The 24,855-nt window shown below is 36.9% G+C and overlaps 1 protein-coding gene across 4 annotated transcripts in view; it reads right to left on the bottom strand.

Moving 5' to 3' along the window:
* Positions 1–24,855, bottom strand: part of Ptprm (protein tyrosine phosphatase receptor type M) — an 828,844-nt gene that overhangs the window by 235,261 nt on the left and 568,728 nt on the right. For all 4 annotated transcript variants that reach the window (XM_071602455.1, XM_071602456.1, XM_071602457.1 and 1 more), the window contains one exon: positions 22,499–22,631. In XM_071602455.1, coding sequence (XP_071458556.1) covers positions 22,499–22,631 — 133 coding nt within the window. The remainder of the gene's footprint in view (positions 1–22,498; positions 22,632–24,855) is intronic.

Raw genomic sequence — 24,855 nt, 5'->3', positions numbered from 1 at the left:
ATCATCTATGTTGCATTTTTCATATTGAGAATTTCAGCACAACTGCCACTTCCTCCTTGTGTTCCTGATTCTTGCAGCTAAAAGCAAGTTTTCCTTCTGAGTTGGCAGAGGCTTTACCTGTACATCTTACAGTGTTTTATCATTTTCACCCTCAGATTATCTTTATGGACATGCTTGTGTCCTGCTACACTATAATACTTTTCAGATTTGGTCTGATATTTATCATCCCTGAAGCACAGAGCTTAGTGCTTTGAAGAATTAAGTATTTCATATATTCACTGAATGAACAATGTTTCTCTCTACCACTCCTAATCTTCGACCTGAACAAAGACCTTTATTAAAAAGGATAAAAACATAAATATCTCACAAATGAAGAAAAAAGTTGAGTGTGTGAATACATAAATAAGTGCACACACAGGCATGCCAAGCTTGGTGTTATGCATCATTACAGTCTACTACAATTAATAACAGTGCTGGATTAGTTAGTTCATCTGCCATCCATTTAAGACTACACCAAAAGGTGTGTGCTATGTGATAGTCCTAGAGCACTAATGGAAATAAATCAGCATGACAGAATTATGTTCCCTTGAAATCTTTCTTCTGCTTCAGATGTGTTCTCCCAAGATGAAGTAGAAATATTTTTGTTCTTGTGTTGAAGTCAACATTCTATGAATCAGAAGCTTCCCCACAGCTAGGATCCTGAAGTACATGGGAATGTCTGAGGCTGGCCCAACCCTCTGGACAGTGGTTCTTAAATATCTGTAAGGACCACAATCACACAGGGAACTTGTGGTGTGGTGTCAATCCTCTGTGCCTGGAGGTAAGCACTCCAGGTGATTTTAAAAAGAGTCCCAGAACACTATGAGAAACATACTGCTATGTCTTGGAACAGCTCTGTCCTGCATAAAGTTGAATTTCCTGGTGCACTGGATACCTAACTATTAATGGGCTATGAATAGCAGCAATACCACAAAATAAAGCTGGAATAATCCACACTTTCAATGTGTTGCAGAGAGTGTGTTAGTCCACAAGGCTAATAGGTCAAAAGCCAGGTTAATTTGTACCATTTGTCATCTTTCATCCATCATATAAATCTTAGTGATAATAGGGCAAGTATCTGAAAATATATTGGTCAATCCTTTGTTTATAAATTAATGATTTTCCTTTAAGGTGATGAAATGATGTACATGATATAGGGGCAATATTAAGTCCTTATTACTGCAAAGGGAGTAGCTGAGGGCCACATTAGATGCCTTCCATATCAGATGCCTTGGAGAATACAATTAATAGATTTCAAATTGTATGTGTAGCCATCATGTACACTATAATGTAAGAAAAAATAAATTTTATTAATTTAAGAATACCTATTTGACCGGCTGGGGTGCATGTCATAGAAGAAAACAAATCAAATAATTGAACAAGAATTCTCACAGAAGGAATCCAAGCATTAGTTATCTAACTTAGTCATTTGTTGTAAAGATCAGAGCTGGTGGTGACTAACTCATAAATTAGTAATGCTGAGGTACTTAAAGTGGTCTTTGAACTGATCAGTCATGACCGCCCAGGGACTTGTCAAAGACTGACTCAGTGGTCCTGCTGAAGTCAACCCAAGGTCCCTGGACTTAGCCCAAGGCCTGTTCCCCCAATCTAGGATAAGCTTAATATTTCTTTCAAAATCATCTTAATATTCTTCTTCCACCAGTATTCTCTTGCAGTTAACTTTTGTTCTATAAAATGGGTGCAAATAAAAATGTACAGAGCAGTCACTGGGATTTTCACTGGGAATTTAATAAGAGGAGCTATCTCCTTTGCTTTGGTTTTCAACCTTTTTCCCCCCCTATGAAGAGCTGTGAAGAATGGGCCCAGAACCAGATGGGATTATATAAGCAAGGCTTTCAGCTGTTGTATTGAATGAAAGGTTGTCAACTTCTATCCAAAAGTACTTTGAGAAAACTAACAACTTTCAGTTTTACATAGTTAAGAGCTAATCCCAGGGACACCAGAGATTCAGTTATCTAGACAGAGAATCTTTTTACGGATATGAATCCTTATATACCAAACTTTATACCCACAAGTTTTGCTTTATGTGCAGAAATAAAGCACATAAAGCAAAGAACCCTGCCATGTCCTTCTCAATGCTTCTGGCATGTGATCCTCTGTGGAGTGCTCTTGGGTCCTGGTCAGGACTGAAGAAACAAGAGGCTTTTTTAAGAAAGGCAACTAGAGGTATATTTAAAAAGTAAACATTTAAACAAACAGGGTGATGCTAAAAATAATGTAAAATTGGAATAACTACTTACAAAGAAGAGGAGGTAGCTCTCTAAAAGTCTCTTTCCTAATAGAAAAAAATTAAAATATAAACTCCTAAGTTAATTTTTTCTTTTTAGAACTAGCCCTTAAATATTAGAGAAATAGACTTATTGTCAGGGATCACAAAATAATTTATAAGAATTTCACTCCAAAGAGAATTTGAAAATCTCATAGATCAATCCTGATGCCATTTTTCCTAGTGATATTGTCGGACCTGGGAATACAGCAAAAGCAAATCTGGTGGAATTAGTAATATTCAGAGGATTAACACTGGACTCAAAGAAACCTCAGCCTCTCTTACGTAGCTACCTCCAGATTTAGACAATTTTTCTAGGTAATAAAAAGTGCTCCAGGCTAAACCCAGTCTCCCATTTTAACTGAGTATGGGACTTAGGAACAAATACATTTACAGCAAACCTGCCATATTTTCTCTCAGTTCTGATTCTATTTCACTAGGCCCCAACTTTTCCCCCATTCACAGAGGTCTGAGCTGTTTAGAAAGCAACATTTCCTCATTTCTCATGGTTCCACATCCATGGCAGACCAGCGGCATCTGGTTCAATATTTCATTAAATCCTCCTGAAAACTAACAGTTCAATCTATTAGAAAACTACAGTCCCTGAGCAACATAAATTACCTAGCCGGCTGTGATTGTAGCATGCCGCACAGCCCATTTGCTGTTGAGACATTTATAGCTGTAGAGTTTTTACACATTCTGGATGCAAGAAGTGTAACCTTTATAAGCCTCTTTCAGACAGTAAACATTGAAAAAAATTTTTTTCAAGTTCCTTAGCAAGAAAAGTTTGTTTAGGTCAAGAATGAATGATTTCTGTGGTTTGCTTCAATTATTCATGAATTTAATCTAGACTCTTTTGGGGTGAATATTTTTGTGTTTAGCCACTCCTTTTGCCTGAGGACCTTCCTCTCTCTTCTTGACCTTTAGCAAATAATGGAAGAACGTATGTAAGACAGGAAGAACATATGTAAGACAGCCCCATTGAAGACCTTGCTCAACAGGAAATTTAGAGCTAATTCATTTTTGCTGCAGGGCACCTGTGAGTTAAATGGCAGAATAAATATGGATGAACAGTTTCATTCTGGACCAGTTTTTACCACTGGTGGTCAGTCACCCCACCATCAAATATAGTTGTTCTCAAAGCTAGACACCTTTGACAGCAATCAGGAGGGGAGGGTCTTCTATTTGGTTACAATTATATTGCCAGACACAATTAAAGCACCTGGATAACTCACAGAGACTGATTCTTTAAGAATCTCCCCATAATTTGCTCCTTTAATGGGTGATTTTCTGCTCCTCCAATATGTAAATCTAACCTTATATTTGTAATTATAAACAGAAAGATAGGTGTATATTATTTTCTAAGGGCCCCAAAGAGATTAACTATATGTATATTACCTATAGGTAACTCGAAGGCTGCTTTTATTTTCTTCTTCCTTAAGTGAGTACAATGTTAAATGTTTGTTGAAGAGAAAATAATAAAATGAAGCTTTAATAACAACAAATGCTCAGCTCATTTACAAATTTACTGCTTGGTAGTTTGAGGAAGCTGACTGTAACTGACTGTAATCATGTTACTGGCATGACAATCCATCACACAGACCTTTGCTGGGCCTAGCACATTCTCCAGGCATCTAGGGCCTGTCATTGTTGAAGACTTTTTGCTTAGAGGAGATCACCTAGCTGCACTACAAAAATACAACATTCTTGAATTAATTGTGTGGCTATGAATTGCCACTGACATGGCATGAAATTAGCAGAGCTGACATCACTCAGTTTAGCAGCCATCAGAAAAGTCACTTGAAAGCAATCTATGCAGAAACTGTAAATTAGGATTCACAGCTGTGGGGCCCCCTCCCCCGAAGAAGCATTTTAACTTATCTGGGATTTTCTTTTTTATCTTTAAAATGAGAGGTTAAGAAGAGATGATCTCTAAGATTCTTCCCAGATCTTGAAATTCTGTGTACTATTTAGTTTGAACAATCTTGTGCATCAAATGCATTCAACGAGATAGGAATGGAAAGTGAATACTTGCATACTAAATCATGTTTCTAAATTACTCACACTTTTGTTTCAGAAATAAGTGCTTAGAAGAAAAAAAATGAACCAAATAAAAAACAAAAGTCACAAGTTAGGAAACTAGTATGCATTCAGCCTATATGAAAAAAATATATATACGTATGTTTGGATGGGAAAAAAAAGTCTCATTAGAGTCAATCCATATGATTCCTGAACACTAATAAAAGTACACATACATACCATGCTAAGCTCCTGCCTTGTGTAAAAATTCTTTCCAATTCTAGGAATTACCTGGAATCTCATGATAGCTATAAATACAGAACGCAGGTTTCTTCTTCCTTGTTGAAAATGTTGTTATAAATCACTATTATTGAAAAAGTTGCAGGGTGATCTGCTTTAGGAAGTGTTCAGAGAAGGCACTTAGCAATGAAGAAGTAGTTTTAATTAGTCCTATTATTTTTATTTTCCTCCAACCCCAAAAGAAACAAAAATGTTTGTCACATTAATTTGCTATGTGATTTTTTGGCTGATTAAATATGTTCTTGAACATGTAACATTTGGGGCAGCCTTTGATAACATGTGTCTGTAATATACTGAAATAAAACTTCCTAAATTCACTTTTTGGGGGGATGGGGAAGAAAATGAATATGTGATGGCAGGAGAAAATAGGACTCCTGTTTCTTCCTCCTAGGAGTGGTATTTCTCACTTACTATGTGGATGACATTTACCCTTTTCCATCTTCATTTTCCTTCCATATATTCACAATATTTCTTTATCTAAGGAAACTATCTCTTAGAAGATTGATAGGATATATAGAGAGAAAATTTAATTCCAAAGTCAAACAGGAAGGCAATATATTTTATTTAACTTCTTCCACTGAGTCTAGGCAGAACTTTCATGCATGATATTATAGCAAATCTGGATTATGGGTGAGCAAATGTTCCTCTTTAAAAATGATCTATCACGATGGTCAATCTGTGCTACATGTGAGGGCTTGGATGCAAAATGGTAAGAACCAGTGAGGAGAACTTGGTTGCAGGGATATCTATAACTATATAGATCTTCACTATTAAATCCTGCTCCATCAAATTCAGTAATGGCAAGAGAGTCCATAAATGAGCTTTGTTCTACAAAATTTAACACTCTTCCACCACATAAATAATTTGTAATTATCTTTTACCTGGTTCTTTTCTCTCTTCAGTAACACAAATAATTAAGTGTTGATTCTACTTATAAAGGGACTTTGGAAAATAGTCACTTTAAGAAAAATTAGTATGGAACAGATTGTTATTTTTTCACTAATGAAGAAGAAACCATATGCAAATTAACAAATTTAGTAAATTTGTTAGGGAAAAAGAGAAGAAGTTAAAAGCAAAGAGTATTTAGGCACTAAATGTAGTCTATACATTTATTTTTACTAGTTTAACTTAACATTTATGATGATACTTCAAAGTACATTTTGTAAGAACTATAAAAGATGTTATAAATACGTTATGATAGTTTTCCTATTACTTAGTTTTTGTTACAGAGTGGCCAGGGGTTGCAAGGTTTAATTTGAAAACCAAATGGCTTACCACAAAAGTGTGATCAATTGTGATCAAACATAAAAGTATGTCCTTGTCAAAGTTATTTAAAATATTTAATAACTCTCAGGATACACCTATCCAACCAATACTACTACTGTAATATACTGTTCAAATACATGGCAAAAACATATTAATGCCAGTAAAATGTTTAACTGAGTGTGAGAAATGTATTCTGGGTTGTCCAGACTTGAGAAGCAGAGAACATTTTCTTCTTGGCAGAAGATAATACTAATGGAAAATACTTATAACTGGGAATAAACAAGCAAGAACAGGTAGCTGGTATGGAAATAAGTGCAGAGACCTAGCAGCAGCCAAAATGGAGAAGTGCAATTCACTGCAAAGGCTTATAACATGCCATTTCCTACATCACTGTAAGATAATAGTATCATTATTATCAGATGCCAGACTATGTCATCAGGGACAAAAACCTAAGAGCTGCTGTACCATTTTCAGCTCATCTGGCTTTTCACATAACACAGCCACAAACTACTGTCTGTGTCTCTGCAGGAAGGGCTCACAAGGCCACCTTAGGAACCTGTATCTAGCTTGCTAAAGTTCAGCCTTCACCCTGCATGGTATCTTTTCACTCCAATCAGGAGAATTCTCGCCTCTGGACCACAGATGCTGCCATCCACACAGGTGGGCAACTCCTCCTCATTAGTCTGTGGCGGCGCAGTGGTGATGGAAGCAGAGCTGGAGTTGACTCCACACTGAGACTGGCAATGTTTCCCTTTTCCTCTCAGAATCCATCAAGTGAGCATGTAGGGAATAAGAGAAGACAGCGGGAGCTTCCAGTCCAAGTCTGTTCTAAATCACCGAGGTGAGACTGGCTGGTAAGGGCAATGCTGGGAAGCATCAATCCAGGTCCCCTTGAACAATGCAGTGCACCCATAGCAAGAACAGGCTTTGTTTGAGGAGTCTCTGGCCTAATCCCATATGGTACTAAAAAGCAAGAGGAGGGATTTCCAGGTATCCAGGAGTTGTTACATTGGCTAAGAGAGGCTTCTGGACCAATTTGGAATTTATGGTGTGAACATCATGGGACATGAAAACTATTTATGTGTTTTAAAAATAAAAGACTAGGACTGCAAACTCCCAAGTGTGTCCTTCTTTCCATTAACTTGTGGCATATTTCCAGCCTACTTATAGGCCTGATGTGTCCTAGGCTTTTAAAGGAGTCAGAGATACCTAAGCACCCTCTCTATGTTCTGACTTTAAGTGAGCAGGGCCCTTGAACAGGGCCACCATCAAGACTGTGCACCAGGATCCAGGGTACAATTTTATTCTTTCTCTAAATGCCTAAGGTGACAAACATGGAGTATTGGTCATAATACAGGTCATGGACTTTTCTGGTGTTATTTATTTTTTTCCAGTTCAGATATTGCATTGATATTCAGATATTGTTAGACAGATATTGCATCCACCTTTTTCTATGGCTCTTCCATTTCAACTAAAGGACCACAATGGCTCAGAATGGAGGCTCTGGAGACAGGGGTCCCAAATTTAATTTTTGGTTCTGTCACTTACTGACCATGTGACTTTAAACTATTCCCTTCTCTTTCTTGGCTTCCTTGGAATTAAAACAGAGTAACTGGTCATATGTCACAGAGTTGTTTCAGGCCCAAGTTAAAAGTACTCTGTAAAGAATTTAACAGTTCTGCCCAGGATGAGGCAGAAACTTAACACTTAATACATACTGGCTGCTGCCATTGTTATCATCATCATCATCTAATAAGTAATAAATAATATAAATGACAAGACTATTTAAAAGAGTCTATTTGTGTTCATTCATAGATGTGTTATTAGTAACTAAGATATCCAAGGTAAATCTTGCTTTAATCCTTTTGGTGATGATCTGCTTAATATACTTGTTTGAAAAAGGGACGGGCTGTGTAAAACGATTTGTTCTGGTGTCATACATACTATATACCATCACATAGTGTCCCACAATAGGGGAAGCAGAAGAAATCTTATCACAGGACTTTGTTTTCTTCACAGAAGACTTAAATCTAGGGAAATGGGATTTCATGAAGTAGAGAGGGGAAGCAAGAATTGGAATTGTGAGCTAGGCGTATATTTGTGTTAGAGTGCTGGCCTAACATACACAGTTTATGCAAGGCCCTGGGTTCAGTCCCAAGCAGCACACAAACACAAATACACACACACACACACACACACAAACAAACCCCACAGAAATAGGTCTTATTACTTGCCTCATTAATGAGATGAAGCAAATAGGTCAGAGACAGTCGAGCCTCTGTGGAAATGGGATAAGGAACCTCTCAACGGGCAGAACAACATGAGCACCTGCTGGTTCACTCTTTAATACAATAGATTAAATGTTTACCAAGTGTCCAGTCTGGGTTAGGAATGGAAGAGACAAAGATGATTAAGCCATAGGTCCTGTCCTCACAGAGTTTCTATCAACTGAGAGTCACCAAGTCTATTCTGCAGAGAAAGGAGATCAGAAACAGGACAACTAGAGAATAACCTGAGATAACAAGCGCTTCAACTCAGAGGAACTGCAGTATGTATTGAATTCATTTTATTTCTTTCACTCAAACCCATAAGCCTGAAACTGCACAAGGCTGGAGCCTGCATGTGAGGAGCTCTGGGGATTTGACTTGAAGCATTGTGAGCCTTTAGAATGCTGGACACATTGATATTCTGTTTGTTGATGATCTGTGCCATTGTCACTGTTACTAGTAAAGAAGACAAAAAGTTGACAGCTGTAGAAGTCATCAGTTTAACACTACCTATATTTCATTCTGTGGAGTTGAAAAACAATGCAGCAGAACATACTGTTTTCTTCACTTGAGATTACAATAATCAGGGCATCATCACCATGATCTGAGCACATGTTCTGGCTGGTTCCAGGTCGATGGCCATCCTGCCTAGCTCCGGGGTATGATGGTAACAATACAGGAGGTGTTTTTCCAAGGCAGTTTGGTTTCTCACTGTCACAACTGTCAGCAGCAATGCTACAAGACTCCAGGTGGCATGACTCAAATGCAGCTTCATGCATTCCCATGGCCTCAGGTAAACAGGTACCAACTGCATAAATATTCTCTTCCTGTCAGCTGAACAACATAACTCTCCTAGCCATACCAGGCCTATCAGTCTTTTGAGAAAATACTTGAAGACAAGCTCTGTGTTCAGTAACCATAGAGTGGTTCAGTGCTCTGAGGCCCACTGCTAATACATCAGAAAGAGCAGTGCCAAGAGTTCAAAACCTGTCCAGATATCTTCTGCCCACAAATACTTATTTTTTACTGTGAGAAAATAAATGTAATGCTGGGCACCACGGTGCATGCCTATAATCTCAGTGGCTCAGGAGGCTGAGGCAAGAAGATCACAAGTTCAAAGCCAGCCTCAGAAAGTTAGTAAGGCCCTGAGCAACTTAGTGAGAAACTGTCTCAAACTTTCAGAAAGGGCTGGAGATGTGGCTCAGTGGCTAAGCACCCCTGGGATCAATCTCTGGCAAATAAATACATAAATGAATAAACAAAAAACACACACACAATTAAAATTTACCATCTCAACCATTTTAAGTATAAAATGCAGTGGCACTATGTGTATACAAATAATCGTAGAATATCACCAACTTCTATCTCCAAAAATTTTCATCATTCTAAACTGCACCCATTCTAATTCTGTACCCATTGAACACTAACTCCTCATTGCTTCCAGCACAAGCCTGGCAAATACTATGAATCTGAACACTCCAGGTGCCTTATATAAGTGGAATAATACCATATTTGACTTTTTGTGACTGCTTTATTTCACTTATAATGTTCTCAAGGTTAATCTATACCATAGCAAGTGTCAGAATATCCTTCCTTTTAAGGCTAGAACTATTCTATTGGGTGCACACCATATTTTGTTCATCAGTTCATCTGTTAAAGGACACCTTTCTACGTTTTGGCTGTTGTGATTAATGTGGCTATGAACATGTGTGTACAAATAGCTCTTTAAGACCTTGTTTTCAGTTCTTTTAGACATATATCTAGGAAGACATTTTTGTAATTAAAAACAGTAGGACTGCATTGGTAAGCTCTAGTTTAGTATCGTTTTCATCATGTGCACACCTAAAACCGGGATTTAATGCTGCCAGAGAAATAAGTTCAACAGACTATGTTTGCCAAATCACAGAATTAACTAAGTAAGAGACTTCTTGGCTAATGTCCTCATCCACTGGAGTCCTCAATTCATGACGGAAAACAACATTTTAGAATCCAAAAATCTATTTTAATTTGTTTTTCTATATTCTGCTTAGTTTCTTTCTTAATTTATGGATATTTCATTAGGGCTAATTCATTTACCTTAGCTTTAATTTGATTTGTTATTTGTTCAGAGCTCCAGTTAAATTGTTGTTAAGTTCTTCACATATTATCCCTAAAATTAGCAGTACAACATCTGAAAGAGAAATGATTGCTGAGTGACCTCGATTATACTAAAAAAATGCCAAAGCCAATGCAGTGGTCAGTAATTAAAGATGTTTTTGAGAATCTGAAATTTTGTAAATCATAGAACACGTGGCATTTTAAAAATCATGATCAATGTCTTTTATGTCTTGTGTTAGAAAAAGGACCTGAAAATCAATGAACAGTGTTACATGTACATAATCAGATCTATAATTTTGACCTTTGAAACTGTGAACTTTTTAATGGTGCTCATTAATCAACTACACTTTTCCCAGAGTGAGTTTCTTCCTCCACATAATTTATTATACTTTTACTTAGATATGTTTAACTTCACTTAAATTTGGGTGCTACTGTTGTTCTTCATGTCAACTGTCAACTATAAAATAAAAACATGTACAGTATAAGTACTATTTATTTAGGTTTGGTAAAATACTATCTACACTTGGCAGAATTTCCTTGAGGGTATAGTACCATGCCTGTGAAGGGTAGAGGACACTAATTGCAGTTTGGAAGAACCTGCCAAGCTCAGGTCTAATGAATGTTCTTCCTCAAGTAGACATCAACAAACTCGACTTAATCTAGCCTAGGCCTTAATCTAGGCCTATATCCTGACGCTTCAGGATAGAAAAAAATAATTTTGAGTTTTAGGCAGAAGTTGTGGGACAAGGGTTAGACATTGTTTGGAAATTCAAATAAAGGTCAGTGAAGTCTAAGTGCCTGCAAGCAATTAGGACATCCTGAAGCTAAGCCTGTCTACCTTAGGCTCCCAAGAAGGCACGTGTTGGCCTGGGCTTAGGAGTGGGCTGTGGCAGCACACAGGAGGCCTGGAAGATACTGCATCTGTCTGGGGGAGGGTGGCAGGGCTGTGGTATTTTGTGTGTTAGATGTGCTGTGATGGCCCTGGTTTGCTTCAGCCAAAAGCAGCAAAGGACCAAGTAGGGTCATAAGGCTGTGGACTGGACAGACACTGGACTACTAAGAAATTTCACAGCCCTAGATATTATTTAAATTATCTTCTTTAAAGTCAGGTCATAAAGATGGGGCTGGACAGTTTTCCCTTGGTACTCATGGGGGTTGGTTCCAGTAGTCTCTGTGCATGTTCAAGTCCTTTATGTAAAATGGCAAAGTACTTGCATAAAACATACATCTTCCTATATATTTTAAATAATATCAGATGGCTTAGAACACCTAATACAATGCAAAGGCTGTGTTACTGGTTGCTATATTGTATTGTTTAGGGAAAATGATAAGGTCTGTACATATTTAGGACAGATGCAATCTTTTCCCTAATGTTTTTGGTCTTCAATTGGTTGAATTCATAGATTTGGAACCTGTGGAAATGAAGAGGTGACTACAAAAGGAAACAGAGTATTGCGTTAGTCTCAGCTTGATAAATCTTATTGCTTCTTAAAGGTAGCAAACAAAGAGTACATGAAGAAATTCATACCCATGTGTTAGTAAGAGCCCTGCCCTTGCATGAGTCCTAGATTTCCTGCCTTCTCACATGGGCTGGAGGCACACATGGCCCTAAGCACTGGAGTCTCTGAGTAATCCCTCAGGAAGGAAAGACTGGATGGGTGGCTTGCCTCCTGGAACCATCCAAGGAAACCAGTACCACAAGGGACAGCCAATCACCCTGTCTTTCACTTGGGGGTTGTTTTTAAAAACTAGAAAGATGATTCACATGAAAAGATTTAAGATTTAACCTTCGGAGAGAAAGTGACCTAATAAGATTCTCTGAGGCTCAAGTGTCCAAAAAACTCCAGCTTGGATCTGAGAGAGATTCAGAAGTCAATAGCAATTTGAAGTGCAGAATGTGGGATTGAACTCTGATGGTAAATGGGAGGCATGATCATTCATGACCACTTGGCCACAAAACCTACAAGATAACTGAAAGTAGGTTGTAATGCCTGAGGGCATTACAGAACACTAGCAACTCTGTGATAAGGAGGAAATATGACCAAGAAAGGGGCCTACCACAATTCTCCTGGTTTAAGACACCACCTATGGCCAGAAAACTAGGTAAAAAGAGATTTTTAAAATGTGATCACTTATGTCTTGACTCAGCTTATCTTAAAAGAGAATTAGGATCACAAACTGGTGACTGAATATATTTGGCCAACACAGTATTAACATTGATAAATTTCCAACAAATAAAATTAGAAGACTTAATCAAAGAAATCAAGATTTCTTCCCTCTTTCTAAAGGGGACAGGAAGATATGTGACATTGCTGTATGTGACTGAAGTTGGGTAAGGAATGACTTCTCAAAATGCTGTGTGCCAGGACCTCACCTGTACTCACCTAGGTCATCCATAGGGGTCCCATGTGGGCAATTATAACTGTGATGCTTAACCACACCTTCTGAGACCTTTAGGACCAGAACTCTTGAGCCAACCCCCACTTATCAAATCATAAAAGAAACATTCTGACAGCTGTGGCTATAATACTGAGCAACCAACAGATGCCACAACGATGAAATAATTCTCAGTGAGGACACCAGCAGGTATTTCTAAGCTTCCTCTAAGGAACAATACCACTCCTGGATGATGGCTATTGAGTCAAGATTTTCAGTGAATGCTATGTCACAACTTCATTTTGAGGATCTTAATGTATCTCTGAGAGTTTCTTTTCTTCCTTTTCAGTAAAGGTTAAAGCCATACCTAGGAATGATGAATTGATAATTGACCAATTTTTTTTTTAAGGAGTGGTCAATTTCCTCAACTACTGCCCATGCTGACTCCAAACCCCAACTCAGGCTTTTAAGACAAATCAAGTAAAAGGATAAAGGACATTTTTGATAGATTCCAATAACTATACACTCACAAGAACCATTTCAGCAAATGGCTTTCCCCTGAATTTATTCCTATTAACATTTTCTTTCTGATACAAGGACAATGAGCGAATGTACATCACAAATTCATATCAAACATGCCAGAAGGAACAGTGCCATGCAGTGACACAGTGGGAGGGCTATTAGCTGCAGAGCAGCTTTTCTGGAAATGAGAAGGCCACCATGAACTTGAGACATCAGACATAGCTACCAAAGACGAAGGTCTAGAGACTTCCACTGTAACACCCTGAATGCAAGACCTGAAAAACTGGATGTTTTGACTGATTAGGACCAGTGCACATAGTATAAGGAAAATTCACGTGGAGGCTGTTCATTCGCTTTAAAATTAAAAAAAAAAAAATAGCTGTAGATGGACACAATATCTTTATTTTATCTATCTATCTATCTATTTATTTATTCATTTTTATATGATGCTGAGGGTCAAACCCAGTGCCTCACACAAGTTAGGCAAGTGCTCCACTAATGAGCTACAACCACAGTCCCTGATTCATTTTTGAATATCACTTTTTAATCTAAATTCTTGTTGCTTGTGAAAAATGCAATGGAGTATATTATTTATAGTTTCAGAAATAGTATATTATTTATCATACAAAGTTTCAAAATAGCAAGTTTGGGTTGTTATACTCAGGGAAGGGAGGAATGGAGATGGAATGGTTAATGGGTACAGGGGTGCAATAGAATAGAAAGAATAACTTCTAATATTTTATAGGAAGCTATGATTGACTATAATTAATTTACCATAAAGAGGATTTGCATGTTTCAAAAAAAATCATAGTATGTCTTTGGTGATGGTGACATATGTTAGTTACCATTATCTGATCCCTACATATTGTATCCATGTTGAAATGACAGCCTGCATCCCATAAATATATGTAATTACTGTCAATTCAAAAATATTAAAAAATGAATAAATATAATAAATGGTAATTTAAATATAATTAGAGTATGAGTCCTTTTTTTCTTTTAATTAAACTGTATCAGATTTATATACCTATTCTTTCAGCTATTTTAAAATATTAAATTAAAATTTCAAAGAATTACTATTTGCATTTTTTTAAAATTATATATTCCAAGTAGAGAATCTGTTCACTGTAATATTTATACTACAGAAATATAAAATATATTATAAAACTTATATACCAGATTTTTTTTAAGGTCAAAGCAATTCAAAGTCTAGTGTTACATTTAAGGCTTTATTTATTTATTTATTTATTTATTTATTTAGGAGGGCCTCCTGCTTGCTAGGCAAGTGCCCTACCACTGAGATACACACCCCTATGACTTGTGTAGACAAGTGTTTCTCTTCGTTATTGATGAGGTATGTTACATTTCTAGAATGGGCAAAGCACTGCACTAGATGTCAGAATGGGGTGTTGAAGACGACTAAGAAGGATCATCCCATATGTCATGCTATAATCTAATAGGAAACATGGCACCTAAATTGCCCAGAGTGTGAAAGTCAGGAGGCTAGACTGTTGCCATTGAAATTAGAGGAGCACCACATTTCAGGTGTCCAAACTGGAATTGGGACTCTTAGGCAGAGGCTGCATCCATCATCACAGGAACTTAATTAATGTTGGAAATTTGTGTCCATGCTGGTGAGTACTTAGGAGAGGTAAAATGGGCCATTCTTAGATGAATAACATCAAAATTTTTGCCAATTTTCTTCCTTGTTTTATTTTTACAAAGAAGTAGAAGTATGTTAGAACTCAATAAATGATTCCATTTTTACTTGGTGCAGTAAACCCCATAAAAATAGCTTTGCTTTATTTCCATATGGCAGTGCCAATAAGGAAACAGGATATATGAAAATAACAAAGCCAAAAACTTCTTTTAGTGGATCTAGTGAAGCATCATTCACTTTAAAAAGTCTGTGAAGACACTGGGCAAAAACATGCCTGTCTTATTTAAGTAAATATGTTATTTAACATAGTTTTACAACTTGCAACACTAACATTGTCCACAAACCCCCAAATCAGAAAACCCTTCTCCTTCTAACACAACAGTTCTTCTTTATTCTTTATAAATTTTAGTTTTATTCAATTTTCTATAAATGAGTCTAAATGAGTGATCCCATTTATAACTCCTTTCCCTGTTAAAAAGAAATTTAGATTTATGCTAGAAGAGGGATCATGTATCTAGCCCAAAGAACAAAGATTAGAAACCAGCTTATTTTTTTTCTTAAGGTATATAGTTTTTTATTTTTACTGTAACATTTTCATGGCTGTTTTCATTATTAATACAAAACAAAATCAGAAAAAATTGAAGAAGTGATATTATGAAGTTTGAATCCCTGGACTCACCAAAATACTGATTTGAACAATCGTTCCAAACTGGATACATCCAGTTTTCATGTTCATGATATTTCCCACTCTACAAACCTTAGAGTAAACTCCTGTCAGCATGAATACAGACAGATACCCTCTCTAGAGAATGCAAGACCATGGGTTGGGATGGGTCAGTCAATGTTGATACCATCTGGGAACAGCCATGTGACAAATGGTCAGTTTTAGTAGTTAATATACAACCCTCTCTTTATATCCTTAGATGAAATCTAGGGCTGGAGCTTCAGAGGTAAGATTTACAAAAAGATACCGTTTTCAAAAGCTATGCTAAAGGGTAAGTATCAAATAAGTTGTGCTCAGAAGTATCCAAGCATTAAAATTAAGAATCGGTTGGACAACTGTTCCCTAAGATGGCTCTGAGAATTTTCCCTGATGAGTGTAGTATAAGCCCAGGGACAGATCCTGGTCACAAGGCTGCATAAGAGCCATAATCCAGGTGGTTCAGGAACCTGCCTGACCTTCTAGAATAGTGATAGCTGCAGGAGCAGAAATGAAGACAGACTCAGGGTCCATGCAGGTGCACGAAGAGGTTTTTAGCACCCTGAGCAGGGCAAAGCTACCTTGTGTCCTTACCCCAGGAAGTGAATCAGTTGTTACTTTGCCAGGTTTAGTTTGGCAGTTTTTGAACCTCCACATATTTGTTGTTAATTCCAAGGCCATATCTACTCAGAAGCTTCTGGGTTTCTGAGGGCTTTTCCAACCACTTGTGGTTTTCTTCTCTGCAGAGAACATCGATCTTTCCCCCATAATCTAACCTGTTCCTTGACTCAGCAACGGCCTCTACATAAAGAATCCTAGTGAGTTAGCAAAAAGAAGGGTTTTTCTTGATGCTTTCAGCCACAGCACTTTCACCAAGGCCTGGCCTTTAGGAAAGAGGCCAGTGAGCTGTCTCATTCCAGGTGGCTGTGTCACTAGCTATCTCCATAATTAAAGATCCATCCAGTGTGTGTCCTTGGATGCAAAGGAGAGATGCTCCCCACAGGCAAAGTAGGGGAGGTTTCCCTTTAAAGCATAGACAGTTCCTGTCCCTGCTCTTATCCTATGTCTGAAAACAAAGACTTGGAGGCATACACACAAGGGACATTGACTCAAGAGAGGCACTGAGAGGTCCTCTATAGCAGATTACGTTCATTATTAATATAGTTGATATTTGCAGGAGCCAGCATTTGAAAGGATTAACTTGTTTTTTTCTCCTAACACTTTCTGAGATAGGTTCTATTATTATGTCCTTGGTATAGCTGGGAGAAACTGAGGAACACAAAACTAGGTGGTTCACACAGGCAGGGAGCCTCAGACACAAGCCCAGGCAGCAGTCTCCAGGGCCCTGGCTCCCACCTCCACAACTCCCAGACTTCCTGAGCCCCTGAGGAGGAAGGGGTGTGGCTAACATGCCTTTGCCTCAGGACTTACTATAAAACTTAACAAATTTCTTTCATTCACTAAGCCACAGGAAAGCATCTTCACTATTGTGCCATCAAAAGAAACTAATGAATTGACAAAAATTACACATATTCAAAAGGATTTCAAAAACATCTCTGTAAAAGAGGAAGTAGAAAATGGATTTTATAAATAAAAGATATCTGAAAATATTCTCCATTGATGATTCAAAAAGACTATGGCATGCTGGCAGCATTTCAAATATCTGTAGTCTTAAAATAATGGTAAACTGTGACAAGATGATGATGGTACCATGCTTTTAGCCAACGAGTACAGAACGATCCTTCATTTTACAGAGCAAGGGGCACCTGTGAATTTTACTCCCAGGAGTCACTGCAGCCGGGTGATAAGGACTCAGACACATTTGTGTTTAATCCAGCCTCTGCCACCTACTACATATGTGCCCTGGGACCAGTTCCTGAACTTCTGAATCCTTAAGCTATTATATTTATCAAGCACAAACTATGTACATACATAAGCTACTTTAATCTTCACTGCCTCTCCATAAAATACACTTCAACCACATCATCATATTTCATAGACACAAATTAGTGCATAGAGGTGAAACCTTATTTAAATTCATACTTCTTCGAATTTGAAAGCTGGAAGGCGAGATTCTAAAGGCATGCTCCTTAGCATTCTCTGACAGTTTCCTCCATCAGGTGGAAGGTTGGTACTTACATTCCTTATCCTCCTTTTAAAATAAAATATTTTTTATAAAGAATTCCAAAAGAATTCCCAATAAGCCATAGTTAAATAAACTATTAGGTTGAGTTCAGAAATGGGGATTAGTACAGGAGCTAGAGTAATCACATAAAGTCTAGGTTAGGAGAGGCCTTTATACAGGTCTATTTGTTCAACTTACCCTTAACTACCAGCCTATTCAGTTTTCATGTAGAAACATGAAGGACAGAAGTTAATTGAGAGGTGGAAATGACATGCCCATTTTACATCTGTGTGCACATATGTACTGTTTCAAGTATGCCAGAGCATGTGCAAGGGAAGAGAGGTCTCAGGATCTGATTCTTATATATGACTCCATCCTAAATTCATATTTTAAAAAAGCTATTCAGGAAGAAATATCTTCATGATTTCCTTCTTGTAGTTTCAAGAACTGTGATTTTGAAATAGGAGTTTGAATTAAGCTTTCAGAACTTAAGATGTTTTTTGCATACGAGTCACACTTAGCAATAGTGGAGGAAATCCTATATCCTATGTAAACAGGCAGAGGAGGGGAACTAGAACTAATGTCAACTTGCCTCCAGCAACACACCTCAGGCATCTCTTTGAAACTAGACCTTTCATCAAATTTTCTCTCTTATCTTTTTTGTTTCATGATAACTTCAGAAATATTTCTCATTTTTATTGCAATTTTCATCTTGGTAATACTAGTATTGTTTAAATGTAATAGAATGGGCACTAAATATGTAACAATTTATTATGCTTCATTTGTAAAATGTATATCAATCAGTTAAAATGAGTTATGGAAAGGAGACAGGGACATAGTGTTTCAAGATTAAAACAGTTATATTTACCTGTAACCAGTGTTTATGTAATAGAACAGCTACCATTTGCTATTTTGCCCATTAATTTATTTCTCTTTAATTATTTCCCAATAGTCACAACTTCTGCAATTTCAATGTATCTCAGTGGCTGAGACGTGAATATTATTGTAATTAATACAAATGTTCTCAAACTTATGAAAGATCTACAGCAATTTTAGAAACAATAGTAAATATAATTAATCATGGTAAATTTGATGGTGCTTATACACTAAATTCTGTCTAACATGTAATTGAGATAAATTGTTCCTTTGAAAAATGTTGAAAATGCAGGTATTTTCATTTACATAAATAAATTTAATTATCCATGGTGAAATATGGAAAGAAATATCTACTATTCATGTTAATATACTTTAATTTTGAGAGTATATTACCATGTGGCTCTGTATGAAACTTTAATTTTATAGATCTTTATCTCCCATCCTACCTTAACAGTTGCTATATCAAAAATGTTGCATCCTCAAAAGAACACATACTTTTAGATAGGAAAAAATAAAAAGAGATTGCTTTGACTATAGAACAAAGTAAAATAAATGTTCAGGTTTTTAAAGAAAAGAGATTTTCATATTATATTAGTCCAGACAAGGGCCAAATGACTTAGGACTCACAAAAAAAAAAAAAAAACTCATTGATTTATGAGAGGTTTATAGGACATTAAGACTGAATGTCATGTCAGTTTTTAGTCATTATTACGTATATGCAAAAGAATTTCACGAGTTAGTATGAGTTGAACAGATTTTACTTTTCCACCTTCTCTAACTATTTTTAAAGAAGGCCACTCTCTCTCTTGGGCATAGGTGGTCTTTATGACCAATGCATATATTTGAGTTGGCTGACTCAGAATGCTGTGGGTAAAGAGAAAGCAGGCTAACTAGCCCACACAGGAATGAGCTCAAAGTTTGGTAGAATTAGGTTCTACCAGCAAAAATGACTAATTATGTCTAGAAATCCACACCTGAGGCTGTGCTTGCCTTTTTCTCATTCCCTTTTTTCACTTCCCTACTGCTTCTCCTTTTTAATTGAGGGCCTCCTATGGGACAGGGAGAGACGTGGCTGAAAGATCAACTACTCACCAGTGAACATTTCTGGGCCTGAAGTGACTGAACAAAGAGAACATTTGGCAGACCTACTGGGTAGGCTTAAATAATGAAACATGCTTGTTACACATCAATAACACTCCAGCAACTTATCTATGATTAATAGCATGTTTTAACTATTCTGTTTAAAAGCACTACTTTTAGAATTTAGACTTGAATTTAGGTGAGAAGCCCTGAACTATTAGAAGTTTTTAAGAATTTGTGTTAAATATGACAGTTTGTACCACATTATTGCTCTGGCCTAAGTTTCATAGGTGTTACCTATTCTAAGAATAAGACATTGGCTAATTTGCCTTATGGAAAACATAGTCTATATTTCAAAAGAAGCAAAGACAAAAGTGGTGCATGCTGTGAAGACAGCCCTTTAAAGAATATTGTGCAGTAAATAATCATGTAAAATTTGACAGGACTTAGGGGTATTTAGCCTAAAGTTGTATCAAGGCCATATGTTACTGTAGGCAATCTCTTCAAATGCATAATTTATAACATCACCTCTGTGACTACCTGAGAGACCTAGGTAGAGAGATGAATTAATCCATCAGAAATAGACCCTTAGAGGTTTAGTTAACATTTAGCTAAAGTCACAAGGGCAACTGGATTACTAGTTTCAAATGATTCCTCACAGAGGGCTTGTTATATGATACAAAGATCCAATACATTCCCAGAATTTACAATAAATCACTCTGAAATCTTCAGTTTGAATATCCAGGCACAGGAGAGTTTATTGTTGCTTAGGTGTATGTTTTAATTGAGTTATACTATTACCACTAGGAGAGAGAGAGAGAGAGAGAGAGAGAGAGAGAGAGAGAGAGAGAGAGATATCATTGGTGCCAAAAATCAGGTATTCAGATAAACATCAAGATGAATAACATCTAGGGGAAAACAATTATGAGAGGTGAGAGGTAAGGAAGAGAAGAGAGAGAGAAAAAAAATTAAAATGTAAGAAATATGGAGGAAAAAAGAGAAACAAAGGAGCGTAAAAAAAGTTAAGAGAGGTACAGAGAACTAGAATGAAGGAAAAAGCATTCAAAGTTCTAGGAGCAATTAAATGAAGGGTGAAGAAAAGGGAAAAAATGATAAACAGCATATGACAAGGGATAAAGAACATGATATCATGAGGAGCCCAAACCTGTGGTGTACATGGCTATGAATGGGCCACACTTCATTCTGGAGCTGAACTGGAAGAAAACACACAATGGAGGAAGAAGAAAAGCAGCATATGTGCAATATTTGGATATAGATTCACCCCCTTCTATATTGCTACCAACCCAGGTTTTATCTTCGTTTTTTGATGATGTTTCTTCTCACTCTACAATAACTTTCAGAGGACTCGTTCAATCCCACAGCTTCAGCTCCAGAAATGTTGAAGGCTTTTAGGCTATGGAAATTAAGATTCCTCCACAAGAACATACCCACCTACATGGGACATCTCCCCTTAATGGAACCCTAAGCTTAGCATGTGCACAGCTGAATTCTCCATCTTTATTCCTCATATATGTTCTAATTCCTCCTCCACTCCACATTTTGGTAAATGGTGCTATCTCCGCTAACTTGTCCTAACCAGGAGCCAGGTTCTCTCTGTACTGTTTGTTCTTCTTCCAAATGGCTACTAAAATTTTCCCCTCAGTTATTTCTCAGATTTCCCCCTCTCTTCACTCTGCTGGTCTTCCTGACTAGAGGACTTCCCTTCCTCAGTCAGCTCAACTTCCTATGATAAAATTTGGATCATGTTCCTACCTGCTAAAGGACATCAGCAGACTTCAGGACCCAGTTCAGCCACCTTTCATGACAAGGCACAACTTTCAAGACCTTACTTGGAAACCTCTCCTCCTTTGCTGCCTACCATCTATGACCTCACTCCCATTCCATGAAAATAACTGTTTAAACCACAGAAAAAAGTAACAAGACCCATGCATTTCTTCCATTTTGGAGTTTTGTACCATCTATATATATATATATATATATTTTTTTTTTTAGAGAGAGAGAGAGAGAGAGAATTTTTTAATATTTATTTTTTAGTTTTCAGTGGACACAACATCTTTATTTTATTTTTATGTGGTGCTGAGGATCGAACCTAGTGCCCCGCTCATGCCAGGCGAGTGTGTTACTGCTTGAGCCACATCCCCAGCCCACATCTATATTTTTAAGTTGGCCATTTATATATAGATTGAAGATTTCACTGCTAAGTATGGTTTTACTTGTATTTACAGAGCAAAATTTTTCAAGTAAAAAAGGTAAGGATTGCTTACTATAGCCAGATATATTTTATTTATCTCTTCCCCCAGATGACCCTTTAGCTAGACAGGGCCATATTATAACATTTAACTCACAGTATAACTTGTCCTTATACGTGTTGATGCTCTGCTATTTTTCTGTGGGGCTGTTCTTTGAGATTCACTTTCTCAAGGGGTAGTGCTGATTAAGCAAACACCCTAGCATGGTACCTGAACATAACATGGGCTCATCTTCCTTATATAAAAAAAAGAAAAAGTGCTTTCTCATATCCTTGAGAAACCCAAATATACTAGCATGTTAGCAATAATTACTATAAATTCCCTTGCAGGGAACCAGCTTCTAAGATTTTCAGAGCTTTATGCGTTATAAGGCACAAAATTCTTGTACTATTCTGGTATAATATGTTTTGTATATTCATACAAAACACAGCCATTTACTCCAAATTTCTGTCCCATAACCTTGAATGCTACATGATGAAAAATGTTAGCAATCACAGAGTCACAGATGTGTCTTGGTCATCAGCGCCAACATAGTAACTAAATATTTTTACACATGAAGCAACCTGGCAAACAATGGGAGATAACTAAATTTTTGGCAACAGCTGGGGACTCACCTTTTCTTCATTACCAACACAACTCCAAGAAATATAATAACAAACAGCAAGATGCCAGCAATGACTCCAGCAATTTTAACCGTGTGGTCTGTTTGTTTCTCAGGTTCTGGGACTGGTTTTGGAGTGGCAGCTCCTGAAGATGAAAGGAAATGAAACAGGAGATAGAGAGTGGGTAAGAGAATAAAGATGTTACATTTAAATTTTTTTTTCTGTGTTTAACAGAGTAATAAGACTTATCAGAGCCAGCAGACAGAGGAGCTTTGATTTTTTTAAACAGCTTTCATATGCACTGAAAGGACTATAATTGTTCACGTTGTTCTTCAATATTTTACTAAACCACAGCACACCCACGTCTGACCCCTTTATAAGAGACTCCTCTCAAATACAGTTTTAAAATATTTTTATTATCTCTCTTGGCTCCTGCTCTTTCTACCATTTTAAAACTTGCTAACAACACAATAGCTATCCCTAAGCCTTTATCCAAATTTGATTTGCTGGAACATTTTCCTCAATTATTTTTCATAAATGAAGCAATAATTCCATAACATATTAGCCCAAACACCTGGAAAAGTAAGATAAGCTCATTTACCATGCATTTTACCAGCAATTGTTTTTTAACACAATAGAGTTTTTCCCCCTTGCCTTTGGAAATCAAAATCTAGGTCACATCTGGTAGGCAAAAGACTCCTTCTAAGCAATTTATTCACAAAGTGGGAAGCAGCTGGTGATCACACCACTGGCACCCACATTTAATATCTGTTTAAATGAGATAACCAGGGACTTAAAGAGGAGGCCACGTCTCAGCTCTCCTGGCTTCCCATTTCCAACACACCGTTTGTCCTTTTTACGATATAATGTGATGGAATGTCAAATCCATGTTTGATGAAACATAAATTTCCTCTGCTAAATGAGTTCACGATGAAAAATATTAGGAATGCAATGTTCAATTCACTAAACAGAAATTATTTTTTTCAGAGCTTCTCCATGGCATACCAGGATGGGATGGTGCTTGGTGTTTGAGCTACCATGCAACCCATACTTGGTAGACAAAGGTTATTTCATGCCCAAACTTCTCACCTTAATCTTTTCTTTGTGCTTTTGTTGGTAAAAATGTAATTAAAATTGAATCAACTTTTCCTCTCCTTCTGTAGGTGTTTCTACTTAGTAATCCTCAATTCCTGACAATTGAAATCTCACCACATCTGTGCCTTTGTGCACAGAAAACTAGACAAATTCTAATGTAAGTCATGGCTGAGAAATAGGGGGTGTTGGAACATGCAAATCTCATTTCTTCCTCATATCAAGATTTTTTCCAAGAAACCTTATATCCTGAACATGGCTGTGACCTGACCTGACAAAGTTGGTCAAGATCAGGTGAGAGATTTGAAGTAAAAGATTCAAGGCCATGTTTATCTTGAGATTCTACCACAGAGGCACACTTAAAAGAAGGGATAGTCATAATGAGAGCACACCTTAAGCAAAAACCCTTCTGGATAAAGCTTTACAGGCCACTTTTATTTATGACGAGGTCAAGAGATGTTCTGCTATTTTGTTTGAATGAATGTCCCTTATACTAGTTGTCTAGTTAGATGTTGAAAGTATTAATGTTAATTATTTTAATGGACATTATACACCTGAAATATCTAACAAACCACTGGAATATACAACCAGATGGTCATCTTGGAAGAAACTCTTATGTTAAATAAATTGTTAAGAAAAACCTAAAAGTCGGGCTGGGGATGTGGCTCAAGCGGTAGCGCGCTCGCCTGGCATGCGTGCGGCCCGGGTTCGATCCTCAGCACCACATACAAACAAAGATGTTGTGTCCGCCAAAAACTAAAAAATAAATATTAAAAAACACTCTCTCTCTCTCTCTCTCTTAAAAAAAAAAAAAAGAAAAGAAAAACCTAAAAGTGAAATGGGTATGTCATAAAAATAAAAAATAAAAAAAAATCATGCAAAAAGAAACAGTACTTCAAATTCAGAAACTGAAAAATTCCAATGTTTTGCAAATTTTATTTTATGTCATATATATATATATATATATATATATATATAAAAATGTGGATTTTACTCTTCCAAATGCTCACATATTGTAAGCCATTCCATTTATCTCATTAAGTTAGCATTTACCAGTTCTCCAAATATATTTTCTAAATACATAAATGATTTAAGATTTTTTAATTTCATTTTTGGTAACTAAATCATGTTAGTAAATGCAAGAGTTGGGGGAAAATGTTTAGAAACACTTTAGTTAAAAAATTTAAACATAAAATGTAGTAAGATACAACCTATATATCATAAATACTCAGTAACAGATGAATAAGTCTCGTTAATAGTTACATTTGCTTCTGTTG

Source organism: Marmota flaviventris, chromosome 16, assembly GCF_047511675.1.
Source record: "Marmota flaviventris isolate mMarFla1 chromosome 16, mMarFla1.hap1, whole genome shotgun sequence".
Classification (NCBI taxonomy): Eukaryota; Metazoa; Chordata; class Mammalia; order Rodentia; family Sciuridae; genus Marmota; species Marmota flaviventris.
This window is presented reverse-complemented; position numbering and strand designations above follow the sequence as displayed.